A 22,708-nucleotide genomic window follows, 5' to 3' on the forward strand; every position below is an offset into this window, starting at 1 on the left:
AAGATTTTTGGACTATGGTTAGTGTATTTTAAGCTCTCAGGTGACAGTGAGCTCTTAACATTATACAGGGATTGGGAAATGCTGTGGCAGAATGGCAGCCTTGCTGGGTTGTCTTATCTGGATCATATCTATATGTTTTGGAGTCGGTCAACTCACTAACGTATCAACGCTGCTGCAGGTGCAAGGTTTTCCTTCATGATAATCTTAGCTCAAACTTTCTTGCTGACTTTGGGTTTGTGTACCCCATGATTGAATTATAAATTCTTTCTTTAAGCAGAAGTAAAATGCTTGTCTTTTCAATAGGTAATTGTTTTTTTAATTGGTGCAGCATGAATGGAAGGCAGGTTCTAGAGGTTCCTCCCTCTAACATTGGAGGCTCTGAATTTGTACTTGCTGTTTGCAACCGGGCAATGGAATTGCAAAAGGCAAGTGTTTTACTCCAATCTTTGGTTTTATCTTGAGCTCTCTGCATAAGTAGATTCGTTAATGATATGTATCCGCATAAGGTCATAAATCAAGCACTGGTCTACTTGTTTAGTCGTTATGCAACTTTGGGCTTGTGCATGTGCATGTGTGTGTGTTGGAAAAGAGTGATGCTTGCTTCTTGGCAAGAAGGCCTTGTGAAATTGGTTCCAAAAAAGAATGTATGCATAAATTTGGCTGATTGGAGACCTGTAACTTCAACGCCAGTGCTATACAAATTGGTAACAAAGATGATCTCCAATAGAATAGCCAATGTGCTTGACAAAGGGTTGCATCCTGCCCAATAAGGGTTCATTCCTAGATGACAAATAACAAACAACATATGTAATTCTTATGTGGGAATGGAGTACGCCAAAGATACTGGTCAAGAGCTGTTGTTACTGCTGGTAGACATTGCCAAAGCATTTGATACAATGCACTTGGGACTTTATGCTGCCACCATGAAACGTCTGGGGTTTGGTCTGAAAATGACCGTAGTCATCTATGTACTGGTTGTATTATGCAGATAGCACAGCTAGATGTATCATTGGGAAAGGATTATCATCACCTTGGACTTTGGAAAACCTGTTAGGCTGCCCACTAAGCGCAATGTTGTATGAAATTCCATTCATCCTCTGCCGATGTATATGGATATACTTACTTGGAAAGGAGAATTACATGGACTAGTGCATCGAGGTGGGTCATCAATGGTTGCGCATGCATACTCTTTTTTCTTCGCGGCAGATACTCCAAGGGATTTGGCAATGATTATGGATGTTTTGCAATTGTTTGGTACAGAAGCGGGGCTGAAAATCAACTTTAGAAAGTCGAAGTTGCTACCGCTAAAACAAGTTGATTGACATAGTATACTATGGCCAAGAGATATACCACCCCCAAGCCAAATCACTAGGCATTTGGGATATCCTTTGGTTTGGAACGTACCTTTCTCAGAAGTAGTTGCATGAGTGCTCACAAAAGTCAAATGAAAGGTTGATTACTGGCACTTGTCTACATGGCCTTTGCATGTCAGGTTGCGAATAGTACAATCCAGCATAATGCTTACTTACAATTCTTTTTGCCGTTGTTCATGTCATTAGCAATGGAATTGTAATGGAAAACAAGCATTGATAGGAAGGCTTTAAGGCTATTGAAAATAGAGTATGTTTGCAACCATAAAACGCACGTGTGGCATATGAACAAGTCCTTAGGCTGGTGGAAAGGAAATTTGGGAAAGATATGGCAAAGCATATTGCCTTTAAATTAGAAAGTTTTTCTATGGAGGTGTCTCATGGGAACGCTCCCAGTAGGAGAGTATTTGGCAAAGCGGAAAATTGTGACCCCAAATTGTTTGTGATACCATCATCACATGGAGAGTACTTATTGTTTGCTATGGGCATGCATATGGGATTTTTTGAATCGTCTATTTTCAGATATGTGAAAAGATTCCTTGGGGTGACATTTGGGAAAATGTTTTGGATGTTTGGAAGATATCCTTCCAGACTACAAGAATATGCACTTTTCTTTGCCTGGGCGAGATATTGGGCTATATGGACAATATGGCTAGATCGTAATTATGAGGTGCTTGCACAACCTCGGATCGACAAGTATATATACTTCCGTTAATCGTTACATCGGTCATTGCTGCGTGACAGTTTTGAGCTGCAGCAGAGTGATCAACACAATTATGAAGTGTTTTTCCATTGTTTTTAGATGTACTTTAATGAGAGTCTCTCACTCTGAGGGTTCCCGAATATAAAATAAAAAAGTGTCACAAAAAAAAAAAAAGTGTTTGTGTGTTGGTGTATGGGTAGGCAAGCTCAAACTATCAAATGTTTTGTTAAGTCACCTCAATAGCCCATATCATTCACATCACAAACATCCTATCCTTATATTAATTCACAAAAGTCAGTGTATTCTTTGCCATTATTTTTGCAGGGTCTTGAATCATCAAGCACTGTTATCATGAAACTTGCAGATGAGGAAGACAAAGAAATGTGGCTGAAAATCTTGACATCAGCGGTTTATAGAGCATCTGTAAGTGTACCAAGCACATCTCCAAAATGTCTTTATGCTCTCATGTCCAGAAGACTGTTCATCTGTTCATTGGAATTATGTTTGCAGTCCCCTGTGTCTTTGTCTTTACCTGAAGAGCTCATGGATGAAGTTGAAGATATGGATGTCAGGCCAGTTGACTTCTTGGGCCAGCCAGTTCTTTTTGTCACAGGAATTTTACATGAATTGCAGCTATCTATATATGCAGTGGTATGCTTTTATTATCAGTAGTCAATGCTGGGATAAATGTTTGTAGAGTATGATGGGTCCCTTCCCCCCTCTCTCTCCCTCTTCGAATATAACAACCTACCCACCCCCCCACCCCCCCACGCCCCCACCGCACAACCCCCCCACCTTACGTGTACCTTTCTTTTTCCAAACTACCACAATCACCAGCAAAGTGAAAGGTGTTTGGAATCTCTTATCACTTTGCCAGCCCCTGTGCAAATGCTTGCCTCTATACGGGTAGTGGTTCTTGTTTGAAATGGCTATGTTTTCTTTCTAGTAAGGTTTAAGCATTGTAGGGGGTCAAATCAGTCTTTTGCCTAAGATTTCACCCCCTTTGGCCATGTGAGTCAGACAGATGTGGATCCTCATGGAATCAATGGCGAATCTCTTATTTTGAGCTTGCAAGCTGGTGGGGGGAAGGTATTTTTCTTCTTAAATATTTTTTTAATGATTATAGATGTTGCTGAAGTAGCCCTTTTTTAATGATAGTTCTGAAGACTGATCGTCCTGAAGACTGATTGTCCTGTTTGGCAGGTGAATGTGTTGCAGCGACAATATGATTTGACTGTGAGAATGAATCTGTATTACTTAAAAATTGAGGATAAGCTCCAAGGCTCTACAGCTCCATCCTGCAAGTACATAGCACGATCTGTTCTTAACAAAAACACTTCAAGACCAGATCATGGGCTATGTGATAGGTCTGCTAAAGCTGGGATCCAACTGAGAGATGAGGACGATATCTTTAATGATGCTTTGGCAGAATTCGGAGGTTCCCCAAGTTCATCACCAGGAAGCTCTATGAATGTTATGCATAATGGACTTGTAGGAACAAACAAAGAAGTGATCTCATTTATTGAAGGGGATTTCTTAGCTTGGGGGCTTGAGCATTTTAAGCTTTCTCCAGGAGAGTGCTTGATGGATAAGCTTTTCGTGGAAACAAATGGTGAACTGAGAAGTTTTGTTAGCATGCACATCATTACAAGGCAGTTTGAGTCTCCAGATTATGATGGAACCGACGTCCAGGTGAACTGGGTCCATCTTTCAGTCTCTGATTTGTGGTGCTTTCATTTTGGATACATTTTTTAATTTTCTATCTTGTGGTGACTGCAACAGATGAGCATCTCTATGGCTACTTTGGAATTCTTTTGCAATCGGCAAACTGTGGTTGCGTTGATCAAGTTTGGTACAGAAATCAGTGAGATTGTGGAACAGCAGTCTGAGGCCTCCGACAGTCCTAAAACAAATGCAGTTTTGTTGAGTGACATGGAGCCATCTGCAGAGAGTGTAGTTGTGAAAGGGCTGCTCGGTCAAGGGAAGTCTAGAATTGTGTTTCAGCTGAAGATGAACATGGATAGTGTCCGAATTTTTCTAAATTTGGAGGATGGAACCCAATTAGCTATGTTAGACCAGGAGAGGTTTCAAATGGATCTCAAAGTAAGAAGCCCCTTAATATGTATTGATTCCCTCGGTAGATGTAGCGTTTTCTGCCCATCTATTTCTGAAAAGGTGTCTCTTTGGCGCCCTTCTTTGATGGCTCAGTTCTGGTACTTTGGCTTGTCGTTGATGGCTCAGTTGTGCTAGTTGAGTGAGCTATTATAGCTCTGCCTGTTGTCTATTGTTGAAGTTTGGCAAACTGAGTTTTTCTCCTAATGTATCGGTCACAGGTTTTTCCAGGATCATTTGGTATCAGCGCAACGCTTGGAAATCTTAGAGTTTGTGACATGACCCTTGGTCCAGACCACCAGTGGGGTTGGATGTGCGATATACGTGATCCTGGTTGTGATTCGCTAGTCAAGGTATAACCATCTGAGTGTGGCGGTGTCATGATTGCTAGTATAAAATGCTTACGTGATGCTTAACACCACATGTATTTTACCTGCTGAAGCTGGTCATTTGGAGACTTTCATATTTCCCAACCTGATGGTCGGGCCAGCATCTTGTTTGATGTGTTCACTAGAGGATGTCAATGATGCCTTTAACTTTCGTGTGCAACACTGTCAACTAGAGAAAATAATTTGAGGTCCAGGTTGCTTCTCTCATGTGCAACATTGTTAAATGCAGTTGGAGTTCCAATCCTTTAACGTGGATGAGGAGGACTATCAGGGTTATGATTACAGTCTTGAGGGAAGGCTCTCATCTGTACGCATTGTCTTCTTGTATAGATTTATCCAAGAGGTAAGAACATTTTATTGAAACTGCATGTGACACATTGTTTTCTCCCAAGTCACTCAGACTTGAATTGTCTTAATAGAATATCACCTGTACAGGTCACTGCTTATTTCACGGCCCTCTCGGCACCACATGCACAGCAATTCACCCGTGTTGTTGACAAAGTTGGTGGAATTGAGAGGCTTGTTCCACAGTCTGCCATTGAAGGATCACCAGCTTTGAAATTAAATGTTTCTTTGGAAACTCCCATCATAAATCTGCCTAGATGCTCAGCAAGTGAAGAGTATGCAACTTTTACTTCTAAAAAAAGGACCAGCATGCTCTTGAAATTTATTGATTGTTCTTCAGAATGAGATGCTGAATTCAATGAATGAGATGCTGAATTCAATGAATACACAGGTTCATGCAGCTGGACCTGGGTTATCTGAAAGTATCCAACGAATTTGAGTGGCATGGTGCCTCAAAAGAAGATGCTTCTGCCGTACATCTTGATGTACTTTCAGCAGAGGTACTGCTCCATTTGCAATCTGAAGTGAGCTGTGTTTTTCAATTTGAATTAGTGCTAATGCCTTTCTTTTACTTTTTGTAGATATCGGGTATAAATCTGGTCGTGGGTATAGGTGGTCTTGAAGGAAAACCTATGATACAGGAGGTTCAAGGACTTCATGTAAGAGTACGCCGCCCCTTGAGGGACTTGTTCAGAAGGGTACCTGAAGTGCAAGTAGATGTAAAGGTAAATGTTTTGACTCTACATTTGGATTATGAACCCTTGTACGGTTTACCAGACATAAATAATTATGTTTCTCAAGCAAAACTATATTGATCTGCTTGAAAATTTGACATCTCCTCTGTATCTTTTTGAGCTTGCAAAAAATTCTTATATTAGGTAAAAAACGAACAGCCATAGGCTAATTGTACTTGCTCAGAACCCTTAAAGAGGCAAAGTAGGAAGTGGGCAGTGTAGTTCCCTCCATGGTTGGCTGCCCTTGGAGGGAACCTACACCTCATGAGGGAGGGGTTGGGGAGAGCCATACAGGCGGACTGTAATGCCAAGTGATCTCGCCATCCTGATCAGAGAGAAAGGGACCTGAGCGGCCCCATGTATATAAAAAAGCCTTGTCGTCTATGCATGTGAACCTCCCTGTAGCTTCCCCAAGTGGCCGCAGAGGGTATGTATGATGTCAATCTATACGGAACGGATGGACTCAGCCGCACCGCGCGGGGCGGGGGGGGGGTGGGGGGCGGGCACGGCCCCACCATATAATGCCGTGCAGCCATGCTGCTGATGATTTCCCATCTCTGACTAGTCCCCGGAGACCAAGGCTCTGATGATCTGTCGGGAGTGGGAACAATATTAATCTTGTAGTAAGAGAGATGGAGAGCCTGTTCTCCGGTTGCCTCCTCGTAGGAGAGAGCGAGGCCAATCTAAGTCACCCAGGCTTCTGCCCCCGAGGTGATCGTGATCCCAATAGCTTGGAATGGATAGAAGAACAGAGCTAAGCCTTGGGCTAGTCCCCATCGGTGGCGCCAAATATGTTCCCAGTCCAGAATGCTGCATGAGGGAGAGGTGAGTGATGGGGGAACAGTCGATCAGGCGGGGAGTGCACAAGTGAGAACGGTGTTGGGAAGCTATGCCCGGGGTCGGGGGGGGGGTGTCGGGCTGCTGCAGGTTGCATGATGGAGGAGGGGGCGGGCTGCTAGGCGGGGAGTCTAACTCTTGGATAGCCTTTTGGTAGATTTACAAGCCTAGGGACTTTACTTATGGGAACTCATTCTAGTCAGATGATGGGCCACCTTGCTGCTATGCATGACCTCATTGCCATACTCTTTAGAAGGGTGGTGATTGAACATATACAGTCGGGCCATTTCTGTTACATCTGGCCTGCAAACAGTCTATTAAGGAAACATTCTGTAGATGGATAAGCATCAAATAAAGGGTTCCATGTTTTCCTAACCAAGCAGAGATGCATGATACATTGATACCAAATCATGGGTGTTCTATGCAAGCTCAAGCTATGAAACAATATTATCTTGTTTCTGTCCAGGTACAAATGCTCAGAGGTATTATGTCAGACAAGGAGTACATGGTAATAACTGGCTGTGCTTCATCAAACATTGCAGAAGTACCACATTTGCCACCAGATTTTAGAACATTTACTGCAGAGCAGGCTACTTTGACCGAAGGAAGTGCAGACACATTAAAGGGTTCACAAATTAAGAGGTTTTCTTCTGAAAAAAGCAACAGTTCGAGGCAAGAAATGACAGCATGGACAACAGTTCGTGTAAATTTGGAAGTTCAGAATGCTGAATTGGAGTTGCACAATGGGTTAGAGAGAGAATCGGCACTTGCTCGTGTAGAGGTATAACAATCTCTTCAAATGCATTGTCTATAGGATGCAGGAAGTTAATTTTTCAGTTTGACTCTCAAGGATAAAATCTGCTGATCTAGTGCTTCTTTAATTTTAGAGCCAGAATGCCTTGCATGATTGCATCCTGATCTTGTTTGTTTGTTTTTGAGTTGGTTTTGTAATTTCCTTCATGTCTGTCTCAGCTGGCTCCTCCCTCCGTCTCCTCGTGTGGTATAAACTAGGACCCCAGCTCCATCTAGTAGTGCGGGTGTGACTAGTGTGTCAAATAGCTAGAGTTTCGTCCGCGGCTCCTGAAACTGTATCTGTGAGCACTGCCTCTCAAGTGAGCCCAGGGCTGCGTAGCCGCACATCAATCTGGTTTTGGCTGCCATCCGCATAGAGGAACACGGTCTGGTAAAAGTGATCCCAAGCTATACATACGAGGTCACATGCTCCACTGGCTCCCCGCTATATGTAAACTGTTCTGTAGATCTGCGTATCCACTGCGAGGAGGTGTTAAAGATAATAACCTTGGTCTTCCCAAGGTTTTTGGTGAGGTCCCGATCCTCGCAAAGGGCCTGTAATGCATCCAAGTGTCTCTGCAGCCCAGCCCCTCTGGTGAGTCAGAAATGAGGACAATGTCATCTGCATACAATAGAATGGGTATCAAAACGCATGCCGAAAGTGCTCCTGGACCTCTGTGTCTGTCTATGTAGTCAGACACCTCATCAATGTAGAGCCCAAATAGAGTGGGAGATAAGGGACAGCCCTGTTTCACCCTGATAGTGCTATGTATGTCCTCTGATCCCCCTTGGGGCCCGCACTCTGCCAATGACAGACTCATAGAGTGTGAGGATCCCCCAAAGCATCTCTGTCGGTACTCCCATTTCCTGCAGTCTCCTTATCAATCTGGCCCGTGGGTCTGTGTCAAAAGCCTTGCGGAAATCCACAAAGCAGCAGTATATCCGGTGCCCATGTACTCTCCCCTGCTCAATGATACTCCGTAATGTGAAGATGTGGTCCAGTGTGGAGTGCCCTATCTGGGAACCTGCCTGCCCTGTTGCTTTGAGTCTCTGCTCCTCCACCCATCTGCTGAGCTCATGCTCCAAGATCGGTCCATAAATCTTGACCAATCATAATAGTCCTGTAGTTACCGGGATCCATGAGGTCACCTGCTTTCAAAATGGGCACAATGATATAAGAAGACCAAGTGGTGAGGAAACGCTCGCATAGGGCCCTGTTAAACATATGAACCAGAAATGGAGCCAATACATCCCTTGCATGTGAGAAATGCTCGGCAATCAGCCCGTCATGATCCTGTGCTCTTCCATTCTGCATCCTGTCATTACCATCTCTTACCACTCAGGAGGGTAGGGGAGAGATGGTTGTCCGGGGACGTGGTAAAGGGAGGTGGCATATGCATGGTGGTAACCTAGGTAGGCTCACTTCTTCCTCTGTACGAGACAGTGGATGATCTGTCGTGCTTGCTGGTGAGTGGAGCGCAGAGCGGCCTCCCGCTGTAGGCGGGCACGGGTCTCGCGGCACTCCTCATCATACCAACTGTTCTGTGGAACACCCTCCAGGTGGTCCGGGGGTGGCTCTGGTGTGAGGGAAAGTGGCTCCGGCGGATGTGTGAAGGGTGGCTGCAAGCTGTGGTAAGCTCATCAAGTGGGATGTGTGGGTCAAGGTTGGAGAGGGTGCAGAAAGTGTGGTCAGAGTAGACAGAAGAGGTATCCCTGGTGAAGTTGTATCTTGGGTGGCGGTGGTTTGGTAAGGCCAGTGGCTGGATGGTGTATTGGCATGTGAGGGAGAAAGCAAAGTATGCGTGATCAGCCCCAACATCAATGGGGCAGGGAGAAATGGTCAAATCTGAGATGAGGGGTATCAAGGAGAGAGAGCCCACCAAGTAGTCCACTGTACTAGCTCCATGTCTGAAGGGGTAGCAAGGGAAGGTGCTGGAGCCAGGCCACGGGGCGAGGCCATTATAAATGGCTAATCCATGAGCTCGTCCAAGGGCTAGGAGGTACTCCCCATAGTCTGTACGGGCTTTCATGTCGTGTGATGTCCACTCGAGATCTATGCCCATAGTGTCGATCTCGTGGTACATGGGATCCTCTTTCTCAAAGAAAGGTACCTGTGCACTGGCGGTGCAGGCGTTGAAGTCTCCAGCAAGTAGGATATCTCCTAGATTGGAGAACTTCAAAATCTCCTCATAGAGTGGCACGTATGGAGACACGGGTGGCATATCTGGATGTGGATGGTGCCAAGTAGCACCCTGCAAGGTAGATATATCTGACCCTCTCCGTCCTGATCCTTACTCACATGAATTGTGCATCCTCATCTCGTCTGACCACGTGTATCACATGGTGCAGTCCTTCTCTGTATAATATGGTCACTCCTCTTGAACCGCTAGTGCTGCCTACGGTGCATTGCTGTGGGCGGTGGACGGCGGACTCCCATTTGTATCCCCGCACCTCAGATAAACAGCTCCCCTGGCACTGGTGTGTCTCTGTATAAAGGCCCATGTCACGCCCTCTAAATGTTGCTTCAAACAGACCTGCATCTATTTGTAGAGCACCATTGCAGTTCGAGACCGCAATCTAATATAGTGTGGTCTCATAGGTCGTGCACTGTCATGGAGTGCGCCGCTCGGTGATAATCATCCTCCCTTCTCTGTACACTGCCCACTTTCCTGCCTTACGTGCTTCCAATATGCGAGGCATGCACTCCCTCTTGTGTGCCACCTGGGCTGGTGTAATGTCATCCTCAAGGTAAGTCTTTTCCCCTTTTAATGTCCGTCTTTTGGCGAGGAATGTCTGCCTTGTCTCTACCCCCTCAAACTTGAAGATGAGTGCGCTCCTTTGTGGTGTCTTTCCCCACCCTCCATGCCTCAACAAAGGGAGTGTCGGGAATCTCCATCTTGCTGCATGGAGCTATGGCGTCTTCCTTCGGCGAGAACCTTCTGTCCATCCCACCACTCTCACATTGAGTGCTCGGATCTTCCTTCTCTTCTCTTTTTCAAGCGTGTCGTTGATGATATTCGGGACTGATGGTAGGTTTCGTTGCCTCTTGGCAACCTCAATCAAATTGCACCGCTTCTGCGGCTTGTTGCTGCATCTTCTTGATTATTTCAGCCCCCATGTCTGCTTCATTGGCCTTCTTCTCCTCTTGGGCTCGGAGGGTTTGCACTTGCTCCCTAAGTGTATTCAGCTCCTCATTGAGGGATGGCTGAATTTCCCCTTCTTCATATTGGGTGCATGCCTTCAAGTGGTTGTTTTCCTCTTTAAGAATGGCTACTTGAGCCTCTGAATCCGAGATTAGGGAGGCTTGATGGCTGGTTTTATCTTCCAGCATCTGAACCATTTCCTCTTGCATCTTGTTGAGCTGGCTCACCATGTGGGCCTGCATCTCTTCCGTCCACCTGTCCATCTCCTCTTGCATAGAGGTGTGCAGCCCCTGTAAGAGTTCGTCCTGACCTTCTACAAGCTTCTTTTCAAGGCTTTCTAAATCTGTACCTTGCAGTTTGCATCTCTTTCATGGCTGTCATGCATGTTTTAGCATGGGGGTTGCTGATTTTCTGTGTATTCACCCATACAGTGCTGTATTTCCTTTCCTTCTCACCCCTAGTTCTTGTATCTGGAGAGCACTCCATGTTGGAGAAGAGACTGGAAATGCAATATACTGGTAAGCGAAAAGTATTCAGATAAGAGAGAGAGAGAGGAAAGAGAGACGGGGCCCAAGTGGGCTGCCTTGCTACCTTGGGGGCCTGAGCCATAGTCACATGAAACGGGAAACGGAACAAGAACGACAAGGCTATCGGAAACGGAAATGACTTAATCTTGGAATTGGAAACGGATAAGAAACTGCTGCTTGGAAACAACACAGTTATATTTTGTATGCAACCTTAAGAGTTTCATCAAGCAACGGCACAAAGGAAACGAGAAACGGGTGACATTGGAAACAGAGTTTCCGATCCGATAGGCCCCGAAATGGAGTTTCCTTGTGACTGTGGCGTGAGCGAAGATTGGGCGGGTATAGTGCGGCCGTAGCACAGAGAATGGCGGGTGCAAGTGCTGCCCGAAGGCGGGCAAAGAAAGGGAAGCTGGAATACACGGAACACAGAGAATGGCGGGCGCAGATGCTGGGCCGGTACCGGGGAGCTGGAGCACAGACAATGGCGGGCACAAGTGCTAGGCGGAGGCAGGCAGAGAAAGAGGAGCCGGAAGTCATGGAACACAGAGAGAAAGAAAGATATATTAAGCGTCTAATGAATATCCAATGGGCCTATGGGACCAAAACAATACAATAATGTCCATAGCATATCTCATCATGGAATGGAAAATAAACGAGAAACAAAACATAAACATGGCTATCTCTTTGGGGTGATACAAAATTGTCCATGGAAACTCATCATGGAATGCCAAGAACATAAAAACATGAGAGCAGCATCAGCCTCCAATAGATGCTATACAACTCTCCAAAATATCAAGCATTAGCCCCGAGAGAGAGAGAGAGAAAGAAAGAAAGAAAGATATATTAACGTCTGCAAAAGGCCAAAATTGGCCTATGAGACAAACAAGTAGTACAATGATGTTCCTCCAGTCATCAAGAGAGAAATGAAATGAAATGAAATGTTATATTAACGTCTTCAAAAGGCCATAATGACCTATGAGACCAAAAGTTACATCATGGTGGATCTGATACAATGTCTGGATAAAAAAAGCCCAGAAAATGAAAAATAAAGATGATACTACTGGCACCTAGAAAATGAAACTGGAACTAGAAGGTAAACAGAAACCCTTATAGGGTGTGAATATAGTGAGGGGGGGTACGCTATGGAGGTGAGTGGAATATAGTGAGGGGATACAATATCATGTGGGACAGAGGGGTACACTATGGAGGTGCCTCCATCTCATAATATGTGCCAGAGAGAGAGAGAGAGAGAGAGAGAGAGGAATTGAAATGTTATATTAACGTCTTCAAAAGGCCAAAGTGACCTATGAGACCAAAGTTACAACCATGTGACATCTGATACACTGTTTGGAAAAGAAAAGAAAGAACTGAAGGTAAGTATCTAGCCCTACAATACATTAGTAGGGAGCATCTGGAAGCAGCAGCTAGGGAGAGTGGGAAGCTAATGCTACTAGTCAAAATGGGGTACATGAGTACATGGATACATGAATACATGAATATGGGGGAGTACAAAAGTGACAATGAGTACAACAGTATATGGCTGGAGTGGTAATCATCCTAGGAGCTCTAGCATGGGTCTCTGCCGGATGGCCTGGATATTTGCCATAGTGAGATGCCTGGTCGGACGAGCCCGATGCCTCGTAATGATGCTCTGAATCCTCCGGTGTAGGCACTGTCTCCGATGTCAGGATCCGCGAGCCCTCGGGCGTCTGGATCTGCCCAACTTGATAGCTCTCTCAACTAGAGTCCCACGGGGTGCCCACTGCTGGGCTGTCGGCTGTGTCCCCTCCCGAGTAGTCCCTCTAAAGAAGTCTTTAATCTGTCTCTGTGTAGACTCCCTGCCAGTCGGGCGTCTGCTCTTGATAATGGACTCTCTGAGCCTGCGGATCTCCCGGAGATAAAAACCCAAGCATCGCTGATCACAATAGTCCATGACTCTAGCCAGTGGTCCAAATCCCTCTGTGAAAAGGCTATCGTAGCGCCTTCGAATCTCATGATATGCTGTGAAGCGACAGTCTACAGATGTAGTGCTCCTCCGTCTCTGGCTCTATCCAACAAATCTGACAAATCCTGTCCCTTGCAGGTATGCCTCTAAATCTGCCTGTCTCTATCTCCAACTGATGTGAAGAGGTGCGGATCTGCCCAATGGCGCACCTCAATCGATGAGACAGATGGGTATCCATGTAGCTCGGTCTAACTATAAAGCCATCCTCAGTGGTGCAGAGAAGATGGTCTCTATAGAAAGCCATCTTCGTCCCCAACTCCTGTGAGGGCACTAGCCATGTCCTCCTAGTGTCCAACTGAATGAGGTCCTGTCTGATGACTACTAATCTCAGAATGTGTCAAGGTGAGAGAGGGTGCCTCCCGAGAGTACTGGAAGGGTGGAAGTCTGTCTAAATTGAACCCGTGGAGCTCAAACCAGGATGCTATCTGCGCATACCAACATGAAGTGTCTCCCTCCATGGCTAGCTGATGAGAGGACTCTAAAGCAAGTCGTGCATACCGGTGTCTGGGACGCTCCCAGGTGCTATGAATGAAGGACATTGATTTGGCAAGAGCCTCGACTACGATCGATGGTGCTCCCATCTCGGCTTTGATAATCTCATGGGGTACCGAGGCCTTAGCCCGAATCATCCTGGAGATCATGGACACAAGTGGTCTCTGCATCGATCTCCATCCATCGTATGTGCGTCCTGATCGACTGTGACGATCTAGGCTAGGCCCCCAGATCTGTACTCCATATAGCATAGCAAGTGACCAGCGCGTCAAAAAGCCAGAGAGAGAGAGAGAGTTATATTAACGTCTAACGGAAGATCCCAAGGGCCTATGAGACCAAAAGTAATACAATGGTACCATGGATGTACTGGGCCATGGAGAACTAAAAGCATCTGGCGGTACATGTGATCAACATATGATCGTGTGTAGACTGAGATATGCTATGATCAGCTAATGACGATACCCGCCTCGGCCAGAACCGATCTGATAGTGGAGTGAATGTCAGCCTTTTGTGATGGGAGCGTGTCATGTCGGTGGAGAACCTCACGACTGTCTCTGTGTGGTGGAGGGTCCTGATGATCTGGGTCGGGGACGTTTGGCTTGTAGAATGGATCAGCTCTCTCGCTAAGAACTCCTTTGGGGCGTGGAGCTAAAGGGTGGGTACGGGTGGTGGGCTCTGATGTCGTAGTAGAGGAACTGTTGTGGGTAGTGGATTCCGATGTGGATATGTGCACCACAAAGAAATCTGTGATGGCTCTCTATGAAGTGTCCTGTCGGAGCGAGGGTTCTCTCTCAGTATGTTGCCTCAACACTTCATCCCTGTGTCGTCTGAGCTCCATCCAGTACATGCCCAAGCACCTCTGATCCTCAAACTGTATCACCTAGAGAGAGAGAGAGAGAGAGAGAGAGAGAGAGAGAGAGAGAGATTTTATTAATGTCTTCCAAAAGACCGAACTCGGCCTATGAGACAAATCGGAGTACCTGTATGGGGTATCCTCTGTCATCCCAACAAAATGAAAAAGTACTGAATAAAAAAGCTGAATCTGGGTGTGCAGGGGATGGAGCTCTATTACTAGGAGAATGCAAAGCTATATGCATGGAGTATACAATCATGATATGCAACCTAGCTAGCTCCATCCTGTACCATACTGGGGGTATAAAATGGTATACATCAGTGAAGGGGGTGTCCACAGCTCCCTGAAGAACATGCCTGGGTGTGCTCTGAAGCGAGCCAGTCGCTCCGCACCCTCTCTGTGAAACTGAGCTCTGATCTCTGTCATCTCTCTCTGGTATAGGCGTGGTGTCCGAAAGCCAGGTGTCCTCTGTCTCCTGCGGGCTCTAAGTGTCTCTGCTCTCTGGAGAGTAATTCCCTGCCGTGTAGGGGCTGGGAGAGGTATGGATCTCTGAAAAAATGTAGTAATCTGTGTCTGTCGCCCCCCCTCTGGAGCTGTCTGAGCCTGTAATAATGTCTCTCTGTGGCGCTGTATGTCTAGAATGTATCTCCCCAGTATGCGCTGGTCTGCTGTCTCAAAGATCTGGCGTAGGGAATGTGGCTCTCTGAATAAAATGGGATATCTCTCTCTGATGGCTGTATATGCTCTGCATCTGCATACATAATGCTCCTCACTCTCCACCTCCTCTCTGCACAATCTGCATACCCTCTCCTCTCGGGGGATCCGTGCTGCTCTGCCAGTCTCAATCTCCAATCGGTGTGATGAAACTCTGAGCTGACCAATAGCCACTCGGGAGCCGTGTGGTAAAAAGCCCTCCATGTATCTAGGCCTCTCTATAAATCCATCATCAGTGATACTCATGAAGTGATCTCTGTAGTATAGCATCTTCGGTGGAAGAGGCTATGTAGGCGATATCCATGTCTCTCGTGTATAGAGCTGCCATAGATCCTGTCTCAATACTCTGTTCCTCTCACTATGAGAGAGACGGATATGTGGTGCATCCCTGTCATACTGGAATGGTGGTAGATGATCCATGTCTAGGCCATGCTGTGAGAACCAATGTGTGACCTGTGCATACCATGATCCTCTGTCTCCTGCCTCAGCCAACTGTCTAGATGCCTGAAAAGCTCTGTATGATAATCTGTCCTGTGGCATCTCTCTGAATCTGTCTAGTAGGCATATAGTCTGAAATATGGCCTCTATCATCATAGGAGGCGCAGCAAACTCTGCTCGGATAATGTCATGAGGTACTGACGGTTTGCTGCGTATCATGCGTGCCATCATGAGGGCCTGTGGTCTCTCTATCTGTGTCCACCAATGAGTAGCAAGGCCTGGCGCCCATACTGCTGCTCCATACATCAATGCCGGTGTGACTAATGTGTCAAATAGCCACCCCTTCGTCCGGGGCTCCTGAAAATGCGCCTGGTGGCACTGTCTCTCTAGCATAGCCAATGCTGCATATCCCCGTGTCAATCTAGCTCTGGCTGCTGAACCCATGGTAAAGCGTGTGGCTGCTGCAGAGAAGGTAACCCCTAGGTACACGTATGATGTCACCACCTCCACCTGGCATCCTGCGAGAGTGAATGTCAGCTGACTCCTGCCCTGTCTCGATGTATGAAAGACCATAACCTTGGTTTTCCCAAGGTTCACAGTAAGACCCCTCTGTGTGCAGAAATCATGGAGTGCATGTAGATGCTGCTGTAGACCACCTGGGGACTCAGACACCAATACAATATCATCAGCATAGAGCATAATATGTACTGAGGTACCTGCTAAATCAACTCCATCTCCGCCTCCCCGAGAGATTTTATTAACGTCTTCCAAAAGACCGAACTCGGCCTATGAGACAAATCGGAGTACATGTATGGGGTATCCTCTGTCATCCCAACAAAATGAAAAAGTACTGAATAAAAAAGCTGAATCTGGGTGTGCAGGGGATGGAGCTCTATTACTAGGAGAATGCAAAGCTATATGCATGGAGTATACAATCATGATATGCAACCTAGCTAGCTCCATCCTGTACCATACTGGGGGTATAAAATGGTATACATCAGTGAAGGGGGTGTCCACAGCTCCCTGAAGAACATGCCTGGGTGTGCTCTGAAGCGAGCCAGTCGCTCCGCACCCTCTCTGTGAAACTGAGCTCTGATCTCTATCATCTCTCTCTGGTATAGGCGTGGTGTCCGAAAGCCAGGTGTCCTCTGTCTCCTGCGGGCTCTAAGTGTCTCTGCTCTCTGGAGAGTAATTCCCTGCCGTGTAGGGGCTGGGAGGGGTATGGATCTCTGAAAAAATGTAGTAATCTGTGTCTGTCGCCCCCCCTCTGGAGCTGTCTGAGCCTGTAATAATGTCTCTCTGTGGCGCTGTATGTCTAGAATGTATCTCCCCAGTATGCGCTGGTCTGCTGCCTCAAAGATCTGGCGTAGGGAATGTGGCTCTCTGAATAAAATGGGATATCTCTCTCTGATGGCTGTATATGCTCTGCATCTGCATACATAATGCTCCTCACTCTCCACCTCCTCTCTGCACAATCTGCATACCCTCTCCTCTCGGGGGATCCGTGCTGCTCTGCCAGTCTCAATCTCCAATCGGTGTGATGAAACTCTGAGCTGACCAATAGCCACTCGGGAGCCGTGTGGTAAAAAGCCCTCCATGTATCTAGGCCTCTCTATAAATCCATCATCAGTGATACTCATGAAGTGATCTCTGTAGTATAGCATCTTCGGTGGAAGAGGCTATGTAGGCGATATCCATGTCTCTCGTGTATAGAGCTGCCATAGATCCTGTCTCAATACTCTGTTCCTCTCACTATGAGAGAGACGGATATGTGGTGCATCCCTGTCATACTGGAATGGTGGTAGATGATCCATGTCTAGGCCATGCTGTGAGAACCAATGTGTGACCTGTGCATACCATGATCCTCTGTCTCCTGCCTCAGCCAACTGTCTAGATGCCTGAAAAGCTCTGTATGATAATCTGTCCTGTGGCATCTCTCTGAATCTGTCTAGCAGGCATATAGTCTGAAATATGGCCTCTACCATCATAGGAGGCGCAACAAACTCTGCTCGGATAATGTCATGAGGTACTGACGGTTTGCTGCGTATCATGCGTGCCATCATGAGGGCCTGTGGTCTCTCTATCTTTGTCCACCAATGGGTAGCAAGGCTTGGCGCCCATACTGCTGCTCCATACATCAATGCCGGTGTGACTAATGTGTCAAATAGCCACCCCTTCGTCCGGGGCTCCTGAAAATGCGCCTGGTGGCACTGTCTCTCTAGCATAGCCAATGCTGCATATCCCCGTGTCAATCTAGCTCTGGCTGCTGAACCCATGGTAAAGCGTGTGGCTGCTGTAGAGAAGGTAACCCCTAGGTACACGTATGATGTCACCACCTCCACCTGGCATCCTGCGAGAGTGAATGTCAGCTGACTCCTGCCCTGTCTCGATGTATAAAAGACCATAACCTTGGTTTTCCCAAGGTTCACAGTAAGACCCCTCTGTGTGCAGAAATCATGGAGTGCATGTAGATGCTGCTGTAGACCACCTGGGGACTCAGACACTAATACAATATCATCAGCATAGAGCATAATATGTACTGAGGTACCTGCTAAATCAACTCCATCTCCGCCTCCCCGTGTAATGAAGTCAGCCACCTCATCAATGTATAACCCAAATAGCGTGGGGGAAAGTGGGCATCCTTGCTTCACACCAATGGTGCTAGCAATCATACCTCCTGGACATCTGACTCGCCCAAAAACCTGCTCATATAATGCATAGATGCCCCATGTCATATCTGCTGGTATGCCAAGAGACTGCAGGCGCTGAAAGAGCCTCTCTCGTGGTACTGTGTCAAATGCCTTGCGGAAATCCACAAAGCAGCAATAGAGCTTTCTCTTCCTCACTCTGGCCTGATCAATCATACATCTCAAAGTGAATACATGGTCAGTGGTAGAGAAAGCTCTCCTGAAGCCTGCCTGCCCTGATGAGCGTAAACCTGCTTGCTCAGCATATAAGCTAAGCTCCTGCTCCAGCACTGCACCATAGAGTTTGGCCAGCACGTGGCCAACCATAACCGTCCTGTAGTTGCTCGGATCGAGCATATCCCCTGTTTTGTGAATCGGCACAATGGTGTGCATCGTCCACTCCGCAGGCAAACCCTCTGCTAGTGCCCTGTTAAACAGGTGTGCAAGAAAAGGAGCTAAAGAATCTACTGCATATATGAGATGCTCACCCTGCAGGCCCATATGGTCGGTGGCCCGTCCATGCTATAGGCGGCGGATAGCTTCCTGTACCATCGAGTGGGTAAAGAAGCTAGCTGTGGTAGGTCGAGGCTCCTGTGGCTGAGGTATAGGTGGCTGCTGTGGGGCATGGTATAGACCCTCTGCATATGTGTGCCATGTCTGTGGGTCTGCAATAGGTGTCGGGGTCCGGGGCTCTCTGAAGTGCCGCCATGAGACAGGGCTATCTCTACTCATGAAGAAATGAAAGATCTCTAGCTCCTGTATCTCTGCGAAGGCCCGCCTTTTGCGGCGAGTAAGTCTCCTCATCTCTCTCCTCGACTCCTGCTCTGTGATGGCTCCCAAGGCTCTCTGTATGCGGAGTCGTGAGTATAGGGCTCTGCACTCGTCATCATACCATCTGTTCTGGGGCATAGTCCCAGGTCTCGCAGGCTCTCCTGAGTGTACACGATGTGGGAAGCTCTGTAATGCAGCCGTGTGTAGGAGTGATGCGAGCTGGGCTGTATTGGTATCCATAGATTCCAGGGGATCCATGAGTAGGAGCCCATCCTCTACTCTGCCAGTGTATATGTCTGCCATGTCATGTGTGAAGTAGATGGGTGTGGCGTCGGTATGTGGGGGGCTAGTGATACTGGTGATCCGGCTAGTGAAAATGCCAAGTATGTATGATCTGCCCCAATAGGACGAGGTGGAATGGAGAATGAGGTGACAAGCTGTGATGCCTCCAAAGACCCCATAATGTAGTCTACCACCGTGCCTCCGGTCCGTGTATGACCCCCATGTGGGAAGCATGTCAGCCCTCCTGATCCCGGCCACTGTAGCATCCCGTTATAAATAACGAGACGATGCCTGGCTCCCAACTCTAGTAAGTGGTCCCCATAATGTCCTCTGTGTGGTCCAGTGTCATGGCCCTGTGAAAATGGAGCAGGACAAGTGTGGGCATGGTGGTTGCAGGGTCAGAATATTTTATGATTCACATGGGGGGTGCTCGGACAGTGTTTAAGATGTGTGGACAACCCTAGGTGTGAAGGGGGGAACTAGAAACATTAATTTTTAATGTTTATTGGAGTTTGCCCCTAGGCCTTAGTGGCCCTAGGAACTTATTAAGTTGGGGCCCTAGGGATTAAATTGGGGAGTAGTTTTCTCTCTCTTCTCTCTCTCTCTTCCCTTTTTGGGGAGTCGTGTAGCAAAAGGAGAACTCCCCTCATGCGCTTGTGTACTAGCGTGGAAAAGCTCAAGAGAAAGGAGAAGGCGGCTGTTTTGTTGTGGCTGTAGCTGTTTTTCTGAGTAGAATCAGCCGTACAGCACTGTACGGCCAGAACTGGGCACTCTCTCTCTCTCTCTTTCTCCTCTGTTGCTGGCGGCGCACAGGACAGCTGCTGGAAACTCTGCGCAGAAGCCCTGTACAGGCTGTACAGACTGTTTTCCAGCAAGTACACCTTGTACAGCTGCCGTACAGTGTACGGGCAGCAAGGTACAGAAGGTACAGTTGCTGCAGAGGTGTTAACAGGTGCTGGACAGGTGCTGGACAGGCCTGTTTTCTCAAGTTCAGGCAGGTACAGAAGTGGACAGCAGGCTGTTTATGCAAGTACAACGCCTGGCACGTATCCCGAGGCGGTACAGTCAAGTACAGTGCTGATTTTCAGATCTGTACTTTCAAGGACAGCATAGGAGTGAGCATCAGGAGGAGGATACAGGCAAGAGCAAGCACACGTGTGAAGCAGGATTGTGGATTCAAGTGCCTGCAGGCACAGATTAGTGCTGTTGCTTCCTCCAGTGTTGTTTCACGAGCTGAACTTGGTAAGCCTTGACTCTGTTCATCTATCTCTCTTTCTATTGCTTGATGTCTGCTACAGGTATGTGTTATCTGGCTCCTTGTGAGAGGAGGAGTTTGGCAGATTGACAAGGGATTAAGACAGAGATTGGACAGCATATGTATGTTTGAGCTGAGAAGATTTATCATGCTCTTGAGTTATGCCAGATGTATGCCCATGGCTGGCCTGCTTTGTGATCTTGGCTGATCAGAGGGAGGCACAGTGTGTTGCTTGAGGACACAGATTTGTGTGCATAGATCCTCTGTGCTGAGAAGGATTTGTGGGCAGTCAGATTGGACTTACAGGTGTAAACTCTTGGCTGGTTTTTGTGTTGTACTCAGCCATACATATTATTTTAATTGAATAAAGAAATACCGCAAGGGGCGCCAAGCTTTGGGGCCAAGAGGTGTCGTTGTGTTTTCAGATTTGGGCACTCTAGCTCCAATCTGTATTTTGTTTCTCATCTAGACTACAAGTGGACGGGTGATTGCTCCTACCGCACTCTGGTTTCTATCAGAGGCCGGTTTCAAGGTTCCGTTGCCGGGACCAATCATCAACTTTCTGAAGGGGGTGAGCTCGTGGTTGTTTTGGAGAAAGCCATCGCTGAAAATTCAGCAATCATGTCTGATACAGAGGATGAGTACTTCTATCAAGAAGAAGAAGAGCAAGAGACTTCTCCTGAAAGAGATGTATCTGAGGATATTTTTGCAGGAGAACAGGCTGCAGATGTTGAGCCTTATGAGGATGTAACACAGCCAGAAGATGTGCATGGTAAAGAGGATGATGATGTTCGGTTCAAAGATCGCTTGGCTAGTGTTATGGATACTTTTATGCAGCTCACTCAGAGTGAGAGATTTGCTGAATTTTTAAGATCTCGCTCAGAGCCCCGCACAGAGCCCCAGAAAAAGAAGAAGAAGGTTCGTTCGAAGAATCTTTCTCAAGGTCATAGTGGTACCACTCCACAGGATCCATCTCCTGCACAATTTCCGAACATGCAGCATGCTTTTGGTGCTAACCCACAGAGTTCCTTCTATGGACAGCCACCTATTCCTCAGCAGAACATGCATCCAGGTTATTTTGGTGGTGGTTCGGTGTTCCAATCCATGACTGGGGGTTATCCTCAGGGAGGCATGGGTATGTATGGGCCTTTTGGAGCCAATCTTCAGCCTGGCATGCAAGGGAATATGTATGGTGGTATGCAGTCCGGTATGGCTGGAAATGTGTTTGGAAGCATGCAACCTGGGATGCAAGGCAATATGTTTGGTGGCATGCAGCCAGGTATGCAGCATGGAATGTATGGAAACATGGCTGGGATGTATGGTATGCCTGGTGTTGGAATGGGAAATGTTGACCCAATGATGGGTATGAATGTTGGGGGCAGCAATCTCACGAAACCACTTCCATATGATAATCTAACGCCTATGGGAAAGGCGAAGGATTACAAGGAAGGGGGAGCTGCAGTGAAGTTTGACACTTTCAGTGGGGCCAAGGATAAATTGAAGGCACTTACCTTTTTACAGCAGTTTGATGCTGCTTTTTCTGGTGGGAATTACACAGAGTCCTCAAAGGTGAGGAAAGCTGCCACTTTTCTCAAGGGCAATGCTTTGCAGTGGTGGTCTACTCTTCTTTTGCAGGGCATAGCACCCACTACATGGGTTCAATTCAAACAGGTTTTCTCTTCTGTATGGCTCACATCTACATTTGAGGTGGATGTTATGACCGCATGGCACAAGCTGGATGCTTCAAAGTGTGATAGTTTGGAGGATTATAACAAGAAGTTTTGGGAAGCTTTACTCCCAGTGACTTCTTATCGTGCCGTGCCATTATCTGAGCAGGTTGAGAAATATTGTTGTGGGCTGCCCAAGGAGGTACGAGACTATTGTATAAAGACAAGAGTAACGAACATGTCACAGATGATTGAAAATGCTATGACAGCTAATGCGTTACTCACAGGTGGTTCATCTGGATTTAAAGGCAGTAAGAAGTTGGGCAAGAAAGCTGAAAAATTTGGGCATGCTTCTCGTGATGCTAAAGGGTCTACAGAGACAACGTATAAGAAGTTGCCAATGCCCAAAAGGACTTCTGAGGAAAGACAGGCTTTGAGAGATGCTCAAAAGTGTTTCTACTGTACTGAAGAGGGGCATATGTCATTCAATTGTCCCAAAAGAACGTCCAAAAAGGATCCTGACAATAAAGGAGAGCCCAAGCCAAAGAAACCAAAGCCTTCTGCAGGCTTAGTTCCTGATCTTGTGGGGGAG

The 22,708-nt window shown here is 47.0% G+C and overlaps 1 protein-coding gene across 1 annotated transcript in view; it reads left to right on the top strand.

Annotated features, from left to right (window-relative positions):
* Positions 1–22,708, top strand: part of LOC147604175 (calcium-dependent lipid-binding family protein) — a 228,966-nt gene that overhangs the window by 88,374 nt on the left and 117,884 nt on the right. The window contains exons 22-34 of the mRNA XM_086795561.1: positions 69–178; positions 329–425; positions 2,398–2,496; positions 2,584–2,724; positions 3,094–3,162; positions 3,277–3,765; positions 3,856–4,176; positions 4,407–4,538; positions 4,804–4,917; positions 5,010–5,194; positions 5,311–5,419; positions 5,501–5,644; positions 6,957–7,271. Coding sequence (XP_086651687.1) covers positions 69–178; positions 329–425; positions 2,398–2,496; positions 2,584–2,724; positions 3,094–3,162; positions 3,277–3,765; positions 3,856–4,176; positions 4,407–4,538; positions 4,804–4,917; positions 5,010–5,194; positions 5,311–5,419; positions 5,501–5,644; positions 6,957–7,271 — 2,325 coding nt within the window. The remainder of the gene's footprint in view (positions 1–68; positions 179–328; positions 426–2,397; positions 2,497–2,583; positions 2,725–3,093; positions 3,163–3,276; positions 3,766–3,855; positions 4,177–4,406; positions 4,539–4,803; positions 4,918–5,009; positions 5,195–5,310; positions 5,420–5,500; positions 5,645–6,956; positions 7,272–22,708) is intronic.

The sequence above is a fragment of the Cibotium barometz genome, chromosome 62, assembly GCF_041138505.1.
Source record: "Cibotium barometz isolate CiBa-2024 chromosome 62, ASM4113850v1, whole genome shotgun sequence".
NCBI lineage: Eukaryota > Viridiplantae > Streptophyta > Polypodiopsida > Cyatheales > Cibotiaceae > Cibotium > Cibotium barometz.